General features: G+C 36.6%; 1 protein-coding gene across 1 annotated transcript in view; it reads right to left on the reverse strand.

Moving 5' to 3' along the window:
- CSMD1 (CUB and Sushi multiple domains 1) overlaps positions 1 to 21,349 on the reverse strand; it is a 1,239,551-nt gene that overhangs the window by 253,308 nt on the left and 964,894 nt on the right. Inside the window, exon 23 of the mRNA XM_030037616.2 lies at positions 16,844 to 17,000. Within this exon, the coding sequence (XP_029893476.1) occupies positions 16,844 to 17,000 (157 nt within the window). The remainder of the gene's footprint in view (positions 1 to 16,843; positions 17,001 to 21,349) is intronic.

The raw sequence follows: 21,349 nt of genomic DNA on the forward strand, positions 1-21,349 counted from the left end.
ATATCCTTGAGACACTTGAGATACTTCCTTCAGTATTTGCTGTTTTGTTTAGATTATTCAGATATTTCTATCAAAAGACCACCTTGGAAAATTAATACTGATTTTAATTTCTTCTAATTATTGCTAATTCAGGAAAAGTCCAGTGGTAGTCTCAATTTTTAGGGTTGTTTGCACACTATTATACCTAGAAAAAACATTAAGTCAAACATTCAGTAAGACAAAATAAAAAGTATTATTGTTTTTTGTATCTATCTGAAAAATAGAATATTCCCTGCAAGGACATCCAACAAACCAATTGTTGGCTTTTATGCCAAACTTTTAAAATGACAGTTTGAATACTCTAGAAAAAAATATATGACAGTACAAAATTTGTGGCTGCAGATTCACTACACTTTTCTACGAGCAAGACTATCTCTGTCAGTAGGCCTATTAAAAATTGGGGTATTTCACATGCAAGCTGCCTTTCCAGCTCTTCTTATCCAATTTCTTCCCCTTCCTATCATACACAAAAAAATAGAACTTTCCATTCCCTTTTTCCCTGATGCTCTTGTACATTTGGTGTAATTTGTCATAAAGGACCATATTGTTGTGAAATCTCATTGTTAAAAAGTTGCAACAGAACTTTAGTGTTAAAGTAGATGCTGTGAACTTTCACAGTGGGGAAATATGGTCATGAGCTTCATACAGCCACAGTACTCAGGTTTACCTGACACTGAAATGAGCCAGCAGTCTGAGAAATTCTGCCAATATTCTTACTGCTGAGAAAGATTATTGTACTGGTAAATTGCTACCAGTTATCTTATTCCTGCGTTTCATCGTAGGATTATCAGAACAATGAATGGATAAAAGCCAGTTAAATTAAAACCAAAACAGCCAGAATACATCTTGATGATTGGCTATCACCTCCTGACACTATTTATCCAACATGATTTGTTCTGTCATATTTGATATAAATAATCAGGAGTGTAGCAATACCAGTTGTCAGGGTAAAAATTATTGATGTGTCTGTAATGTATGTAGACTATTAATTACAACTTCTTTCAACTCAGTTTAATTATGATGGGTGCTGTGGTTCTATCTACATCAGTAAGTCCTGCACTACAGTAGAAGCAAATCTGGGCAGTGAAACAATGAAGCTGAGAACATGATTATCTGCACTAAAGTGTTTTTACTTTGGACTAGCTTTTGTGTCCATTAGTAGGTGGATTATGCTAAGTGCATCCCTGGAGCACACCTATCTGCTCAGCTCATTTGTACCCTCCAAAACCTGTCTTCAATACAAAGGTAGAAGAAGTGAGTGTTCATTTTGTGTCCCCAAGGGAAATTCTCAGGGATTCTATATAGTACAGTGCACTTTCAGCAGAAGCTGATGAAGTTCTGAGATATCTGCAAATGTTCTCTTCACCTATTTTGAAAGGAAGAATGTACTTTACTTACCATATATAAATATATGTGCATTTACAGTGCGTGTAAACCTACAGTGACTATATGAAAAATACGTAATCTCATATAAGTAATTTCCTACACCTATTTCTAGAAAAAGTCCTAAGGTATTTTGAAATAATCATTCTCCTAAAGCCAGACACACAAAAAAGTAAGCACCTAAAAGATCTGCATTACCAGCCTTTAAGTATTTGGTCCCTACTTGGAAACTCTAACCTTGAGTTCACTAAGTAACACTAAGACTTCTATGAAGAGTATGAGAAAAAAAAAAAGTTAAAGAGTTCCTGGCCTAAAAAGTGGACAAAAGCAACAAAGACACTTTGAATCATGAGCTACGATACTCATCCAAATTTTACTTCCTACACAAAGGAATGCTGAGCCATGTTACATTATGTCTGTCTTAGTAGAATATACAAGCGCACTGTTATTAGGGACCAGAATACAGCTCCCCTATAAGCACCAAAGAAATTAGGCTGCAGAGCTTTATTCCTTCTTTTTTTTTTCTTTTTGGCTTAGTAAATCTTGTTCATGCTTTGGCACAAAGTATACTATGGCAATTAAAACTTTACCCATGGAGATGGAAGAGAATAGTTTTAAAACAGAGGAAGTAATTGAACTGACAGTAAAGTAAAGTAAAATGTAACATCACAGTCCTTCATACTGTGGTCCCATGGTGCAAATTTGTTCCAGTGGTTTTTGACAGGTTAACTTTATTTACAAGCTTTATGTTGAATTATTGTTTGTCAATGCCATTCTGACTTTATGCCAAACCATATATAAAACTGGCATATAAGCACAAAATGCTCGTAAGTTTCCTTCTGTATGCTATAGTTAATTTTACAGGAATTCAGTCATGTGTTCCTGCCAGATTCAGATCAGATTTTGCACTGCTGGGTGTTCTGATGCTGTACAGATTCATTCTTAATGATCATGGAACCTTGGCCTCAGATATGATCCCAGAACACTGTAACCACCAAGTAAAGGCATACTGTAACCACCAAGCTGAAAAAAAAAAAAAAGCAAAAAAAAAAAAAAAAAAAAAAAAAGAATTTGCAAGAAATTTCTTCTTCTACATTCAAAAAAGCATGACCCTGTGTTGTAACTTCTGTGGACTCTGGAGGTTTGTAGTATGAACTCTAAATAGAAAGCCCACCAGACAAAACTGTAAAGACATTTTAAAAGGAATGACAGCTGGGGTATTTGCAAAACTTTAAATGTCTAATCTAAAAAAGACCAGGTCCTGAAAACATAATATATAGCATATAGGTGTACATCAACACTATCAATGATCTCAGCTTAGATGATTAAGTTTATACTCATATAATTTCCTATTAATATTACTGTTTGTTACAGATGGGGAAATACTATTAAAACAGCAATACCACTAATCCCTAGAACAACTTCACAAGACAAGCCATGAGGGGTTAATTGTCCTGAATGAAAAGAAGTTTTTGCAGCTCATATATTAAGCACTAAAGGATTAAAAGCACACCCCATAGGACTCCAAATAGCATTTAATAATCTCCAATAATTATATTACTTACTATACTCTAAGTATAGACAGGGTGGGCCCTGCTCAGCAAAAAGGTAATGTTGTGTTTTCATTTCTTCTTGCCATGGAAGACAGAGATCATGAATTATGTATAATCTATCTTCAGCTTCTGAATGTGATGTGGCAAAATATTTTGGGATGACTCCAAAAAAAGAAGGGCAAAGGCATATATAAATCCTATTTCAGTACACACATGGAAATATTAGCAGATGTTTTAATATTAAAAAAGTAAGGTAATGTGAAAACATTGGAAACATCAAGAACTCTGTTGGTGTTATCTAAATCTCAAGTAATTTAAGCTCATAAACATAGTCTATATGTTTTACACAGAATCATTTTTGAACTACCAAAGACTAATTAAAAGTATGAAATGGTACTTGAGTTAATGTTCAGAGTCTATAATGGATTTCTAAATGCATGTAAATGTCAACAAATACTCATTCTGCAGTTGTTACATCTTAAACATCCATAACATAATCTATTTAATTAAATCAATGCAATTCAAAATGAGAGTTCCTTGCATTTTCATTCTGTCTTGGAACCATTTATGTGCTATTGAAACTCACAGTTGTAAGAGGAAAAAAGTCTATATTATGTACTGGAAAACGTGCCAATTACAGAATCTCTACCTAATTGGAATGGTAGAAAAGTCTATAGAAAGAAAAGCGTTTGGATATTGTGGCTATAGTGAGGTTTCAGAAACTTGCATGAACTTTCAAAGAGGCTAGGATGACAAATGAGCATAGACTGTATGCACTCAGACAAAATTAGCTCCAGACCTCTCTATTTTGGATCTGTAAAGGTTTTGTAAGAAGGGCTGAACTATTTTTGTCTTGGTGATCGAATATTTTACATTCTAACACAGAACATCTGAAAGAGACCAAAGGAGCCATGTTTTTCAAATAAACTGATACATTTCTACATGCTTGTACAGCAGAATGAGTTCACAGCAAGTAGTGATACCTGCTGCTTTGTATCCTTTGGAAATTGAGAGGTACGCATTCGATTTCTCAAAAGCTTTGCAATCTATTGGCAATTCATGTTTGACTATACTGATGAGACAGTCATTCAATGGATAATACTTTCTAATAGGAGTTTCAGCACTTTTTCTTGACATAAGCAATATGTAAGAAAATTTATGTAAACATGTAAAACATAAAATAGTGATGTTAATACATGCTGTCATTAACAGGTCTTTTGAGCATAAAATGAAAAAGAGAAGAACTATTTTCTGTAATTTTCTTCTATAATAAGTATATTAGAAAAAGTTTTAAGGCCTCTCCACACCAATTTCAAAACAGCTCCTTTATGTCCATACGTCATATTCAAAATTTCTGTTCTTCCCTTTTCACCAATAACATCCACACATATAAAAGAAAAAAATTAGAATTTTAAGAACTTAAATACATGTAAACAGGTAGTAGAAGACAGTTTTTGTATGTGATGTTTTTATTGAAAGAAAATACTTTTAATAAACAATACTTGCAAGAGATAGATATGCAAATACATGTGCCTGCATCAAGATGAATACTATGCATATATAGAAAGCATACAAGTAAGCTTTGCAATCAGCAACCAAATGAATAATTAATTATAATTTATACTCAATATAAGAGAAGCAGGGATTAAAGGTGGGATTCCTTGTGAGTTTAAGAATTCTAATTTCAAGTGTCTGTGGAGAGGTATCTTCAAGAACGCTCCATGGATAAGCCCCCTTTATAAACAGTGGGGAAATGACTGATACAGTCAGTACTTTAAAATATTCTGTAGGTTACTTGTGAGAAGAGCACTGGTCTGACCTTTTTTGGGGGGGGGAAGGAAAGAGGAAATGACATGAACACATTTTTTTCTTGTGTTATTTAGTGCAAGGTACTTTGGCTTAACACCTACCAAATGCTTCAGGAATTACAAATGTATTCATTTCCTCACAGTCTTTTCTAGACTACTCACTCAGAGTAATCAAGTCACTGTGAACATAAAGGACAGATTGAAACATGGAAAAAGATTTGTACAAGCTTATAAAAACCAGTATGGCACAGACAGGTCTGAAAGTTAAAGACCCCCATCATCTGCAGCTGTGCTTATTCTTTCACAGGCTGACAGGGGAACAACATGCACACAGCACCCATTATTCTGGCTAGCGGTATTGATGCCCAACACTTCTGAAAGTCAAGTTCTAAATACACTGTGATGAACAACTTAGATAATGAGGAACACATAAATCTTGTCTACCTTTCATCATTCTGTCTTAAGCAACTTTCCCGACCTAGAAAGTTTATGGGAGTGGAAGGACTAGAAATAAACAGGTTTATAGCATTCATCTTCTTTAACTATCTTTCTTCCAAATAGTCTGCTCTACATGCATCCCTAATTCTGCTCATATATCACATACACATAGTTTTGGCAGAGTGACTTTAATACTATGCATAAACTTTTGAAGGAATAATCTTAATTTAGTTCTTAAATAACTTTCTTAAAGTTTTAAATAATTAGAAACATAGTTTTGATGACTGAAAAATCTGTTCCCCATTTAATGCTAATCTTCAGTTATAAAAAATGACTAGATTCTAGGGCAACAAACTAAATCTGTTGAAATGTAAACAATTTCCTCATATAATGAAGACGGGGAGAAAACAGTCACATTCCTGCATCTGAACTGTTAAAATCCTTACAGATGAATTCTGGATTATTTTTTTTTTCCTGAAAAGTCACATTTTCATAAACTCTATTCAATTTCATAATTTAAAAAATGGTTGTGTAATGTATTTTACATGAGTTATTTTAGAAGAGGTCATTTCGACAGTTTCCAAAAGGGAAAAATATCAGAAGAAAGTGAAGATCAAACTTTGATCTCAGGGGCACGCACAAATGACTTGAAATGTCTAACATTAAAAAAACCACAACCCTGTATAAGGTTTTACTTTTGTGTAACAGTATGAGAAGTATGGAACAGAATAGTATCTTTACATTTGTGTTGCTCAGATTTTATAATTAGACTGTTATAGTTCATACTTCCATAAATTTAACAGTTAGCAAATGGACAATGAAGCACCTAAAAGATCTTACATTTGAATTGCAGCAAGAAGCTTGCAAGAAAGACTAGTCCATAATCCTAAGTTTCTAAGTGCAGATCATTGACCTGACTTAAGGAACTGATTATCAGTAAGACAATTAGTTGGATAATAATGATGGTTGTTGCCCTTGTCTCATATTCATTAGCTGCAGCTTCTCTTTCCTAAAACAGAGAGGGTTAAGCCAATAATCCTAAACTGGAAATAATCGTTTCTCATTCAACATGATGCCAAAGTAGGCAAGAAGGCCAAGGGTAAAGAACAGTAAGATGTTGGCTGTTCTGTTCAAGTGTCCTAACCTTTCAGACAGGAGTTTTTGCTCATGGGAAAATTATGGTAATTACAGCAGCGGGAAGAAATTGTCAGTAACACTGCTGTCTACTCATGTAAAACTTGGAAAAGAGGAAATGATTCACTGCAAACCAACAGGAGTCTTTTTGTGAAAAGCAGAGGAAACGCACAAACTTTTGGAACAAATCCCAGCTAAAATACAGTAAATCCAACTGCATATACATATAATGGCAAAGTCTATAATGGCTTCATAGAAACAGATTTTTAAAAAAATATGAGAGAAAAAGTTCAGGTTGAGGTGGCAAAGAAGGTAAAGAAGTTCTGTCCTTCAAGCCACTGCCTTGACAAATTCATGGAAACTGTGTTCCCACTAAGGTCTCAGAAATAATGCTTCAAATATGATTACTTCTTTAATATTAAAGTAACATAATCTTTAGGCCAGCACTTCTGAGATTATGAATTGACCTGAAATCTGCTTGCAAATTTCAATCACATACTATAGCTAGGATGCATACATCAGCAGATGAGAAACAAATACACTTAAGAAGCCTACCTAAATTGGCATCATTGAAAAATCTTACTTTCATATTCTAGAGATAGAATTTCAATATAAATGTAAAACAACACATGCATATGGACATGTATGGTGATCTCAGCTAGCCCCTCTCTTTCTCACCTTCGAGGCAAAACTCCATTTTAAACTTTGTAACAGAAGGTTTTAAAAAGCAGCTCTTTTCTTGATAATAGATGTGAATGACAACAGGAAAACCTTGTGGCTTTAGATTCGATGAGAATCTCTGACCCATACACAGAAAAGCCAGGAGTCCTTCAACAGGTTATAACTGACAACTATCAGAACCAAATCAAAATAACCTTTAACAAATTACATTTTTCACATGCTCAAATCTCTTTTTTCCTTAATTGAAAATGAGAAATAGTTAACATCTTTCTTCTTTCTCACCTCATGCACAGAAGGATAATTCAGTGATTTAAGGATGATAAATTATGTAATTTTTGGAAAGTAAAAAAAGATGTTTTTCTTTTGAAACATTCAGAGAGCGTTTTAAGATAAAACATTATTCATCTTATGTATGTATATTTGCAATACACATGTTTTAGTTCAAACAGAAGCCTGACTTTCACCCCAAGCGTTTTTGGAGAACACAGTTTAATAATCATGGACTATTCAGCCTATACTCCTATCACAGCATGCCACTACTGTTCTATTTTTTGCGATTCTTCCTCTTCCCAGTTTCATTCTTGCAACCTTCTTACCAATGAAGTCTCAGTCCTCCACTCCATATGGTTCCAATCTTCCTTGGAGAGCTTGTCTTGCTCTCCTCCTCTCGAATGTGTATTCTAGTCTTTTTGTCTCAAACATCATCTTTCCTGATACCCCGTGATGGTGTTGCCTGCTGCACTTCTCCTCAAGTCTCCTTGGTTTGGTACTGCAGCTTCCCTTACTCCAAGCTGCAGACATGGAAACATGAGAGGTTCCCATCTGTTCCCTTCCTTCTCTCTTCTTCCCTCCTCTTTAAGTCTGGCGCTTATTTCCTTGGTACTGCAACCAAACAGCACTACCCTCACTTTCTCAGGCTACCCACAAGACAGTAGGCACTGAGAACACAGGATGGTTGGTGGGTTGACCCCAGCTGGCAGGTAAGCCCCCACCCAGTTGGTCTCTCACTCCCCCACAGCAGGATGGGGGAGAGAATCAGAAAGATGAAAGCAAGAAAATTAATGGGTCACGACAAAGACAGTTTAGCAAGTGAAGGAAAAGAAAAAAGAAATAAAAAGCACCAACAAACAAGTGATGCAAAAGCAATTGCTTATCACCAGCAGACTGATACCCAGTCAGTCCCCAAGCAATGGCTACTTCAGAAAAATTTCCCCATTGCTAAGCATGACATCGCATGGTACGGAATATCTCATTGTTCAGCTCAGGTCAGCTGTTCCAGCTGTGAGACCTCCCACCCTCCTGCCCACCCTAAGCCTACCTGCTGGGATGGCAGAGTAAGTAACAGAGAAGGCCCTGACACCCTGCAAGCACTGCTCAGCATTAGCTGAAGAAAATTAACTCCATACCAGCCAAACCCAGTACAGATGGACAAACTGCTCACCTCCATCCTAATCCAGGACTGCTGAGAGTGCTCATTTAAGAAGAAAAAAAATAATTTGGAGTGCTCATTCATAAGGTAGGACTTGCTCACATAAAATCTATCTAGCTAAAGATTTATATATTCACAAATTTGGAAGAATTTTCCTGAGATGGGCAAAACGCCAAACTGTGGCACAAACATCACCATGTCAGCATTTTCATCTCCAAAGCATGTGATAATGAAACTTTTCAACTAAAAGCTTAACACAATGCTTATATTCATCAAATAAAATGGTTGTCATTGTTTCTGTCTTAGAGAAAAAAAAAAAAAATATTTGTGACCTACTCTGTTTACCAAAGTTAAATTCAGCAGTTTCATAGGTGATTAAAAGAGTCTTTTAATGAAAATTGAAAACCAACCTTAATTATACAGTGTTATAAGCCCAATATATTTTAAGTTCATACTAAGTTTTTGGGATGAGGGAGGGGGAGTACTGTTTGGGTTTTTTTTCACTTATAAGCTTTCTGGATTAATCTATAGCTTTTTGTTTTTTAAAAAGTTCATAACATGGTACCTTATTTTGGTTTTTTGCCAAAAAAATTTGAAACCTTTAAGGTATGGCTCCAAAAATACACTTTACACTATACTGATTATGATGATATGAAACGATGCTTAATTTCATCTAAATTCTCTGTCTTCTGTTTGCAAACCTTTCCTTTGGCATTTATTAAAATTTACTTCTCAATTTTGCAAGTTTGTCTTTCTTTTAGATGTTTTTTCTATGCATCCAATACAGCTTACATCAATTTGGGGTTAGTCACCTAATTGTACTGCTCTTAAAATGACCTGTAAATATATATATGTATAGGTTAAGAGATACTATTTTAATTATTTTTGCCTTTTGTTTATTTTCATTTAATTTTGTCTTTTGCATTTTTACTGCAGTGCATAAAGGTCCTCTTTGGAAGAGAACATACACACCAGTTAGTTACTGAAAGGAAACTACAAGAGCTTCTTTTCATTACTGGATTGTTCTGCTCAACTGACACTATACAGCTTGAGGCAAAGCCACTGTATTTCTGAATTTAAGTGTGTTTGTGTGCTAGCATAATTGACTGAGTTTGCAGTTTCAGAACATTTTCACTGACATTCTTTTAACATTTTCAATTACTGTAGAACAGGAAATGAACTAAATTAAATTTCATTTCAGGATTCTCCTAAATTAATTGCCAGATTTAAACCATTTATATGAATTTAGATTATGCTAATTCAGATTCACCTTCCATGCACTAACTCTCACTGTCCCTTGAAAGATGTAGGGGTAGAGAATGTTTATAACACAGAACTTAAACTGAAAATTAGAATTAAGTCTTTAGCAATAACAGAATACTATGAATGCCAAACCAGTGCATCATGTCTGAGAAATGTATTTCTAAATTCTTTTCTTAAACTGAAAAGTGTATCTTGAGACCAATGAAGAGAATATTGTAAAACTGCTAACTATGCATGCTAAATATAGAGGAGGATAAAGGCAAATAAAAATATTAAACCTACATTTAAAAAAATTCATTCTATCAATGCACAATCGTAAATCTGTTTTCTTTTAGAAACACTAGATAGAATATGATGCAAGTTCTACGGAGTTGAGTACAGCTCAAGGGCCTGAATCTTGCCCACTCTTCTGGCAGAAATGATAGCCATGTGGAATTCTGCTTTCAGTGAAAAAAATGGTCAAGGATTCAAAATTGGTGAAGTTAACATTAAGATCTGATTCTACATAAAATCCACTCTCAAAAAGACAAATCCTTAGTGAGAATTTTTCCAGCCCTCATTTCCATCTTAGCACAGAATTGCAGGAAAATGCCTAATTTCACGTCATAGGGAAATGGAGGTGTCACGTTTTAAACCCAGCCAGCAACAAAGCATGACAAAGCTGCTCGCTCGCTCACTCCCTCCCCCTGCTCCTCAGGCCTGGTGGGACGAAGAGGAGAAAATACAAAAAAACACTCATGGGTCAAGATAAGGGCAGGGAGGGATCACTCACCACTTATGGTCACAGGCAAAAGACAGGCTCAACTTGGGGAAGAAAGAAAATCAATTTAATTCACTACCAATCAAATAAAAAAAAGGATAATGGGAAGTAAAACCAAACCTTAGAACACCTTCCCCCCACCCCTCCCTTCCCTTCCGGGCCCAACTCCATTCCCGGTTTTCTCTCCCTCCTCCCCCCGACGGCGCAGGGGGACGGGGAATGGGGGTTGGGGTCAGTTCCTCACACCTTGTCTCTGCCGCTCCTTCCTCCTCAGGGGAGGACTCCTCACTCGTCCCCTGCTCCACCGTGGGGTCCCTCCCACGGCAGACAGTCCTCCATGGACTTCTCCAACGTGAGTCCTTTCTGCGGGCTGCAGTTCTTCATGAACTTCTCTGGCGTGGGTCCTTTCCACGGGCCGATCTTCAGTCACAGCCTGCTCCAGCGTGGGCTTTCCCCTGGAGTCCCGGCCATCTTCGGGGGCTTCCACTCCCCCGCTCCGGCGTGGGCTCCTCTCTCCCCGGGCTGCAGGTGGGCATCTGCTCCCCCGCTCCCCTCCGTGGGCTGGGGGGGGGACAGCCTGCCGTCTGGTCTCCCCACGGGCTGCGGGGGCATCCCCTCCTCCCCGCTCCTCCTCCCCTCCTTCCTCACTCCCCTCGTATCCGCACAGGGGTTCCTCTCCCATCCCGATCCCCCCACTCACTGCAGGTTCCCCTTCTCAAGGCTGTTCTCCCAGAGGCGCTGCCGCCGTCGCTGACGGGCTCGGCCTGGGCCAGCGGCGGGTCCGACTCGGAGCCGGGGAAGCTTCTGGCAGCTTCTCACAGGAGCCGGCCCTGCGGCCCCTGCCCTGCTACCAAAACCCCACTACACAAACCCAAAACAGGAGGATACAAATAAAAGACAAGCGTTGAGGAACTACCATGGAACTTCATTTTTAATCTATAGCAGTGAATCAGGAAGAGGTGAGTGAAAGGCCTTCAGAAAGTTAAAATCTAGCTACAGAGTGTATCACAAATCTCTGAATGGTTTTCAGAATTTATGAAGCCTGTAATTAGTTCTCCATGTTTCTGAAACACACAGGAGTTTGTCGTGAGGGAGAACATACTGCTGAGTGGCCCAGTGCAGCCAGGCACGTTCCTACAGACAATATCTGTCAGTATTTCTGGATGGACCCTTCCACTGACTCATTACAATGGACTCCAAGGCTTATTCTGCAGATAAGTGCAGCTTTTGCTTCTATTATATCCTGCACAGGACTGAGGAACCATGAAATTGGAATAGTGAGCGAGATAAGCTGCTCCTAAAAAAGTAGATATCTGGATAAGGACCGAGAGCAACTTCATGCTATCTATGACAGGCAACCACCAGTGCAAGAAACTTGGTAAAAGCCCTCCAGTCTGAGAAGAATCCAAAGAGCAGTTCTACATAGTGGTAAAATTCCTTACACATGACAACCCCGGGATACTTTCTGAGGATGGGTGAAAGGTGTCACAAATATAGACGCCCATCTACTGTGAAGGAAAGAGCTTTTCTTCTCAACTGTGTGGGAACTTTTACTGAAAAAACAAGGATGGACAAGTATTTGAACAGGAAGCACAGCCACTGCCACCTTTCTTGCAGACTTTGTTTTGAGATATGAAGATTCTTTTAAGTGTTTTACCTTCTTTCTATAAATTTTGGACACATACATAAACCAGCAATGTCTTTAAAAGATAACCAATGACACAGCTACTGGCAAACAGAAATTGTGAAAGCAATTTTTGCATTGACATCTACGTGCACCAAATAAGACACAGGTGAAATTACTGTGCAAGTTATCTTCACAGGAGTTAACAGTGATCACAGTATACTCAGGTATAGTGCTGAGCACTCTGTGATTTGTACAACTCCATACAGACCACAAAGTAGTCAGCATTACACAGTACTCAGAGCATCACAAAACATTTGTATATAACATGTATGATAAAGTGTGGAGGGAGTGTTTTTTGTTTGTAGTAGCTAAGAAAAGTGAGACTATGCTCAAGGAATGAGGATTAAACAGTAGCAGGGAAGTGCTTGTGACACAAGTGAGAGTAAGTGTAGTTCTCCACATGATGAGTGAAAACAGCCACTGCTAAAATTCCTCTTCTGTCAGGACTGGGACAGGGGATTGGTTAGACACCACAGGGAGACTGCCTGTTCGTTATTCAGAGGCTGTACTGCATTGCTCTTTATTTAAAGTTGCAGTCTGTTACTTTTACCAGACAGCTGTGTTTTGCTTTTACTGCCTGTCACTGTGTGGCATCAATAAGATTTCATTTTAATTTGAATGTCAATGTAACATTAAATACTACTGACATGGCAGCACAAAGCATTGGCATCTTTGCACCAGAATGGCCAAATCTTCTAACTGAGCAGTGAACAGGAAAGGTAGTTCCAGCTGTGGGAATGCCTATGGCTACATCTTTTCTTCCCCACAAAAACTAGAGGTGTCTCAGGGAGAAAATTTCACATTGGACAGGGAAAAAAAAAACAACCCAAATTATAAAACTGAATTATGAAAGAAGAACTGACATTTTCTGAACCAAAAAAAATAACTGTCACATGAGACAGTTGTGGCTACAACATGTATAAACTTATATTTTTACATGAAGATCTCTATTGATGTCCTCTACTCTTAGGGAATTAAAGCCATCTTAAAAGTCTTTTTTGTTCCTTGGGTTTTACAAACACTTCTTATGATGGTTAAAAAGAAAAGTATATTGGGAAGGGGGGCAAATAAAAACTTTGCTATTTTTGCAAGCTCTGTTTGAGAGAAGTAAGAAATAACAGAAAGGAAAATTTTTACAATTTTGGCTTCATTCTTAAGACTAAAATAATCCACTATCTTCTCATATTGAAAGACTCTCTTACTTCTTATGTCACTGGTATATAAAAGATATTTACAATGGAATAATCTATTGAAACCTGAGATCATCTTCAGGTAAAAAATTTAGTCCCATCAAGCTTATGTTGTCATTTCCTCAGCACTGAGATATGAATGCTCACAGTCATTCCCTCTGACACCAGTGTAGAGGTACTATAAGTGAAAACAGACACTTTCTCTTATTCATCCTAACATATTTTCATGCTAGTTTTAAGGAAGTGGCTTTATATAAACTTGTTTTACATGGAGTAGACAAGTTTTCTTCTCTGTTCCTCTTGTTTTTTTCTCCTCTGGTAGACTCAGATTCAGCTATTGCTGAAATTACAGTTTCATTGACTCTCATTCATATGTACTTACCCTGCCAATCTCAGGCTAAAATATTAAAAAAAAAAGTTATTGTCTCAATTTTTCTGAAGCAGTTTCCTTAAATACAATCACTATAATTTTAGGCCTCAGTCAAAGTATTTTCTTAGTTTCTCAAAGCAGTTGAGAAAGAGTACAGATTTTTTTCAGGATCCTTTCCAGTAAAAAAATATCTCTCCCCATTGTGCTAAATCCATTTCCTTGAAATCATCTTGTAGTTATAGATCAAAAAATAAAATTACTATAATTTCTAGCTTCCTTTCAGTATTGTTCTTACCCTGAAGCAATTTCCTGTGTAGCAGATTTCATTAGAACTTGAATCCTTTAGATTTCCTTTTAATATCTGCTTATATTCTGATTTCTGCAATTTATACAAACAACTCAGATTCTGAGTTTATAGAATTCTGTTTTATTATATCAGTAATGAGATTCTGAAAACAGAAATAAAAGTTTCTTTATCCACATATCTGTTCTCATGGATCATTAGCTTTTTCTTCTGTCATATTTGTAAATTTAACATCATCCACAGAATTCACAAAGTTAAAAAAGATGGAAAGGTAGTTGCAGAGAACTGAAATAGTAAACTTTTAAGTTAGTCTTTATAATAATTGCAATGGTTCTAAAATTCAAACTTTGAAGCTGCACTAATCTTAATTTCAATAGCATTAATGGGAAGAAAAGTACTTCAAAGACCAACAATTAAGTGCAGTTGATGTATCCCTTGTGGGCAGCAAGAACTCAGCAACCAGATAGGGAATAACCAGAATTGATTTACCACTAGATTTATTACACCATCACTTCTCCTAGCTCTTTCTAACAGTCTTATGATATTTATTATTCAGTTTCATTCACTCCAGCATATATATTTCTTATTTCCTTCAGTGAGGCCACATTTTAACACTCTTTTAACTTTTTTCTTTGTTTTAGTAATTTTAAAGTGTCTGGCATTATATTTCAATCTGAAAAGTGAATAAATAAACTGCAGAGTAATCTCTCAGGGAAGTTAATTTGAGCTGTAAACTACAGCTTGATTAATCCAAACAGATAATTATCATTTTGTGTTTGATGTATTTATCAAATGCAAAATGGACACATTTGTTTAGTAACTGCATTGGAACTGCACCAAAAACTCCGTTCCCATCAAATAATGAGTATAAATTTCTGTTATATCTAATCTTTTAAATAATGCTAGGCTTGGACTCATTCAGAAAAAGAATGGGAGTCAGCACTCCAGCCAATTTTCAAAGCATTCCAAAAGAATGCATCTTCTGCTTGTATCAATTTATAAATGGTGAAAAGTCCCACACTGAAGTGTTTGGAAATAACATAGAATATGTTTTCTTGTTACAGTTGATGGAAATCACCTGGTTAGATGGTCACTATCTCAAAATGTATTATCTTGAATTTGGCTTCCTGAAAATACACGTGAAAAGTAAGGAATTAGACTGTATTTACAAATGGGGACTGTCTCATGTGAGAGCCAGCAGGAGGAAAAGTCATTACAGAGAAACATTTCAACAGGAACTGCTGCAAATTGATCACATATGATACACTAAATGAGATATCTGGCAACAAAAAAAAAAAGTAAAATGTTATGAAGAGATAGGAAAGTGAGTTTTGCTTCTGTACACAATATTGTTAAGATTACTGTTAGAAGACTGTCAAATTCTGCCTACACACTTCAGAAAATGTGAAAATACTCGGAAGAATAGAAATCAGAGATTCAAAACTAATCAAACAGCCAGGAAAAAAAGTCTTAAGACATGAATGTTAGCTTACATAGAAAAATCTGGTACAGGAGAGCAAATCTTACTAGAATTGTGAACTGAAGTGTAACAAAATCAAGCTATTGGATGCAGAAATTAAGCCAAATTCCATCTTTAAACAAAATGCTATTTCTAAATGGTAGGTGGAACTGATCACTGCAACAGGATTTGAAAGGAACTGATTCAAGTCACTTGAAACCAGAGGCCTTAAAATAAGATTATTTTTAAAACAAATGTTTTGTTCCTTTTTCCAAAGGAAAGTTTCTACAGTCTCTATAGGCAAATCAGAGTAGATTTGTCTAGTGGTTCTTTCTGGATTCTGAAACAAAATGAAAGAATATATTTCTATTTAAATTTAAAAGAAAAAAAAAATCATTTTAACACTTTTCATCTAGCCAGAGAAACCTTCCTTTCCTTTATGGCTCTGTAAGAAAAAAACGCTAAAAGTAGGATGATAAAATTTCAGATTCACCAGGCACAGCAGAAAGACAGAAGGGAAAGTGAATGATTTCTGCTTTTTCCACAGCTGGCTGCAATCCAGAGGGAAACCAGCAGATGTACTAGAAAGAGCTATGATTCCATTTCTGTGCCACCGTGTGATGTGGTGCTCTGCTCTGCAGGATTCAACAGGAGCTCATGGAAGCTGATGTGAAAGGCAATAAATTGAAGGCAAAGGGAACCTGGAGATTCCTTGAAACCCGGACAAAATATCTCTATGTGTGTTGGAAACAAACTAGTTATCCCCAAAGTTATCCCCCCCCAAAGACTCATTTTTTTTGCCAGATAAATTACTTAAATTAATTACATGCAAACTGTGGGACAAGTGCACTGTTTGTCAAAACTTGTTCACTCAGGGCTCCTTCCAACATACTTCATCCTGATCCTGACAAGCAGTCAGGACACATTAAGTGTGTGCACCCAGACACACTGTATTCTTTTTATTCTCATTTGTACTCTTATTTTTTTAAATTTGACTGCAGAGACTGAATGTTCCATTTTTAAAATCTGTCTCTGTATAAGTTTTCTGCTACAGTGTAACACTAATATATTCAACCGACGTGTCACAATTTACTCTTTTTCAAACCCCACTGCTAAGTCTTCAAAATAATAAAGCTTTCTAAATTTGAAAGGTTACAATTTTGCTTTTAGTAATTTTCTTGAATTACTAACACCTATCCAGCCATGTAGACAAGTAAAATTCGGTCTCCTAACCACAGTATATTCTAGGAAATTACCTTCACCATTCCACGAGAAATCACTGCAGCTGAGAAATACACATTTCCCCACAAAACAGTCAATCAGACCATATTTGTGAGCTACTTACTCGTGTAAGTGAGCTGAAATCCTTGGTCAGTATCAGATCCATTAGTATTAAACTCTATCCACAAATGGTTAGAGGTGCTATTAAGGATAACTCCCATCATGTCATTTTTAGTGAAGGATCCCAGAGAGCGTGAAGAACTGTCTTTTCCATCATACACCTTGTAGAAACAAAATAATAGTATGAAACTGGACATGAAATCTAAATTTTTGAAAAACTTTAGTTTATCTTTATACAATATTTCCAAAGTTAGCTATATATCACCAATAGTTTCTCCAAAAAGTTAATGTTTCCATTTTGTGAGGTACCTACCACTTGGTTATGCAGTTCAATGAAATATAAAATATTCTGTCACCCTTAAGGTGTTATACAGTCTTTTTTTCCTTTTCAGTTTTCTGAGTTCATCTTGAATTAAATTAATACTTATATGCAACTCTATCTTCTGAGGTTTCATAAGCTCAGATTATTTTTCACGATTATTCACAAAGGCTAACAGAAGTATAATTTCAGAAGTCACCACTGAAGTAAGGCTGTAGGAGGTAAACCCTTACAGCCTACTCTGTTCTCTCCTGTCTGGAGATATCAACAGCAGAACTGAGGTATTAAAGTCAATCTGTCACCTTTTATTTCAGACTCTGAGCCTGCAGTAAGTTTTGTTTTACTATAGGATTTAATAAAGAAAGATAGGTCTTCAAAAAGATATGTGAGTCTATTTCCAAACTAAGTGTAGAGATGTTCTTATTTACGATGTTACTTTATTGAAAACTATCAATAGAGGACAAAATCAACAATACCTCTGCAATTTTTCAAATCCTAGAATGAATAAGAACGTCTTTTCTATTGTTCACTAATATAGGACAAGTACAAAGAGTTGGCTCAGGGGTGAAAAATTATTTTTGCTTATTGCAAAACCTTGAAAGCCATAAAGTGCCAAAATGGTCTTCTGTGGGTTTTTTGTGTGTCAAGATGAATTAAAAAAAGCTAATTTCTTCTTTAAATTAAATAAATCACCCATACATTGTCATGAAAAAATAGGCAAATATGAAGTGAGTTTCCTACTTCCAAAACATATACCATACCTCATGTGGATGCTTATATAAAGGAAGTCATGAATCTTAACAGCTGGTTTCTAATATGAAGTAAAATATAATTCACCCTGATCTCATATGTCCTAGAGTGACTGTAGACAACTAGTGCAAAAGCTACAATTACAGTAAATATCTTAAGCTCTGGATCTTCATCTCTCCATTCTCAGACCTTGTGGTAGAGTGAGGATTTATGCTGATTCCAGCCAGAAGCGGGCAGTGACCTATTCAACAATATAAACTGCTACAATTAAGTCACAGACACTTCGTCCTATTTGAATGTCCAGTTAGATCTATTAATGAAATTTAGAAATGCATCTTTTGAGAGGACATACCACTGCAACTACATTTATGGATGATGACCAACAGTTAAAAGCAGAGTTATCTTCTCAGTGGAGCAAATACCAGTATACCATCATTATAGGTGAATGTCTTGAAAGTACCTCATTCATCTCAAGTGCTGACATGAATGAAATAACAACATCCATAAAGATTTTTTAAGATAAAAGCATAAATTCATTTTAATAAACATACACAGATATAAATAATAAGCTTCCCTAAAAGAAGCTTTTGAAAAATAATATATTATGCTAGGTATTGATAAAACAATACATTCTTTCCTTATTACTAAGGCAAAGATTGTCTTATATCAGGGCACATAGATGAGCTGTTGGAAGACACAATTGTATTTAAGATTCATGCGAGCAGTAACACATAGTTAATGTCTACCTCTTGGCAGGAATAAGACTTTAAGCTGTACTAAGAGTATCTGAAAAAATGCTTCCAAGCTTCTACCATTGTCCTGGGCCAGAACTACAGATCACTTTCACGGACTAATTACACTTTATTTATCAGAGCTAGAAATCTATTGTGCAAAATAAATAAGCATTCATTCACCATAAAATTTATTTTTCAATAACATTCTGTTCATATATATTATGCTAAAAGCTCAGATATGTTTTACTTGGTTTGAGAGCTATTGCTTTGGATGGCATGATCTATTTTTAACTGTAATTAATAAAAATGCTATCTATGTTAAAAAAAAAGTGATTTTTATTCATCTTTAAAAAAAACCAAACAACTGCTAATTACTACAATTGTCCCTTAGACATTCTGTTCCAACAGTGTTCTACCTCACTGTTACAGATACTCTTCCTACCTGAGGATCAGCAAGTTAAATAATAGTATCTCTCAACATGAATCCAGACACAAATGAAAACATTGTTTTATGAAAGAAAAATGAGATAAGAGGGATCATGTGAAAGCAGCTGTAAAAAAAGCTGTGACAATTTTTAACTGGTGATACTTGTCCAGCTGTTGTTAACATTATAGACGTAAGTAGGTACATGTCTACTCTTGTAATTGAAACAGTGTTAGTGAACAAATATAAGCACTGAATCTCCACTGTCTATACTGATAACTTGTTTGAACTATCCCTGGGAAAGAAAAAGCGTTTTCCCTAACAATTCTTGGTCATGATTTGGTAATTAGTGTGGGCCAAGGACCATTCCCAATAGGCAGCTTTTGTGCAACCATTGTGTTCTGTCCTATGTGCCTGTCTCCAGAGCCAGAGAACACATTTAATATAGTAGTCTAGACATTATCACTATTAACTCATATATAGTGTGCCTCTTTAACTCATTTAGGAGAACGCATTTGAAGTATAATTCACATGCTACAATCACTATTTTCTCTGTAATGAAAAAAAAAGGAAGGTCTATTTGACTAAATAAATGAAAGACATGAAAATACATTCTGGTTTTCCTCTTACCTCTAACAAATTCACAGTGATTGCATTATAAAGATTTCACCATAAGCAGCCACTTTAAAGAATTATGACATTTCAAGTGGCAGTTAAAGCAGGGAGATCGGGAAGCTGAAGTGTTAGTGAGTGAGAAAGGATAAGCTTTAAAATAAACAGATAATCCAGGTACTCAGTTTTGCCATATGCCTCAAAATGGTGATTCTGTTTCTATTTCTTTACTTGAGTTCAGATTTCTTTCCTGCTAATTCAAGTTCAAACTTTGCCACAGCTATGGAAAGGTTTGCCCATGACTTACAGTCCTTACCCTGCATGTATTATCCTTGAAAGCATTAGATTTGACCCTTCCTCATGCACTGGTCTTACTGATGTCAGAAATACCCTTGCAAATTATGTTATTCCCTATGTACCACAGCCTCAATATCCAGCCTCAATATTCCCACTTGTACCAACAGTAAACCTAGTTGCATATATACAGCCAAAGGTGGTTTATATTTTCAAAGCCAGTAAACAGTGCCAGAGTCCAGTCACCACAACTTGATTGTCTACACAGTATTTATTGTCAGCACATCCTTGGCACACATTTAATGCAGCCTTACTAACATACACCCTCACAAATCTTTCCAGAGAAAGCATTAGTGCAGGAGCTGCATAGGCCACGACTGTTTCTGAGAGACAGTTTGAGTGAGCCACCTTGTTTTGTAAGATTAGAGAGTTTAACGTTATGGATGTAGTCAAACTGCAGAAGCTGGCCTCGGGGGCAGCAGGGAATGATCACAGCTTTGTTTGGAGCACTAGGATAAATGTAGCCAGAGCATTTAGGGATGCCCCATTTCACCTAAACATTTGTGAGGAACTAAAAGGGAAGTGCTTGCTCTACTGCGGGGATTAAAATATGCAGGCAAGAGAAGAGGACAGTGCTACAATTATTCATGAGGTGAAATGCTCTAGTAACAGTGCTAATGTATCTGCACCTGCTGTGGGAATGTAAAAACAGACACTCACCTGAAGGAGAAGAAAATGCTGGCTAGATTTTCTTAAACTCCACTTTCTCATTCTGACAGTAAAAAGAAATTACTTACAACTAAATTGCAGTTTTCCTTAACTGTGGAGATCTTTATGGCATAAAATCATCCCAAAGGGAAATGCTTTTAAAATATTGCTTCGATGGTCCAAGAGATAATTCCTGTATAGCTTGCTGACATTGTTATGCATCTTCCTATATACATTCCTAAATCTTTTCATTACATCCTCATGGAATTCTTAGCGATCCTACCTCAAACAAATAGTGATATTATAAACTTCATAAAACATTCGTGGTGGGTTGACCTTGGCATTATCGGGATTGTTTCTTACACTTTTTTACTCACTCCTCTTTCTCACACACTACTGTGCAGCATTTTTTGCCCTTTCTTGAGTACGTTTCCCCCGAGGCACCCTGTCCTTGCCTGCGGGGCCGAGCGGTGCCCTGGGGTGGGCGGGTTGGAGCCAGCTGGAACCGGCTGGAACCGGCTGGAACCGGCTGTGTCCAGCTCGGGGCAGCCCCGGCCGCTCCTCACAGGGGCCGCCCGGCAGGTCCCCGCTAACAAAACCTGGGCACCTGCACCCAATGCAACATTACGTATGTACATATTTTCTTTAAAAAGATATTCAGATGGGAAA

Source organism: Aquila chrysaetos, chromosome 15 (genome assembly GCF_900496995.4).
Source record: "Aquila chrysaetos chrysaetos chromosome 15, bAquChr1.4, whole genome shotgun sequence".
Classification (NCBI taxonomy): domain Eukaryota; kingdom Metazoa; phylum Chordata; class Aves; order Accipitriformes; family Accipitridae; genus Aquila; species Aquila chrysaetos.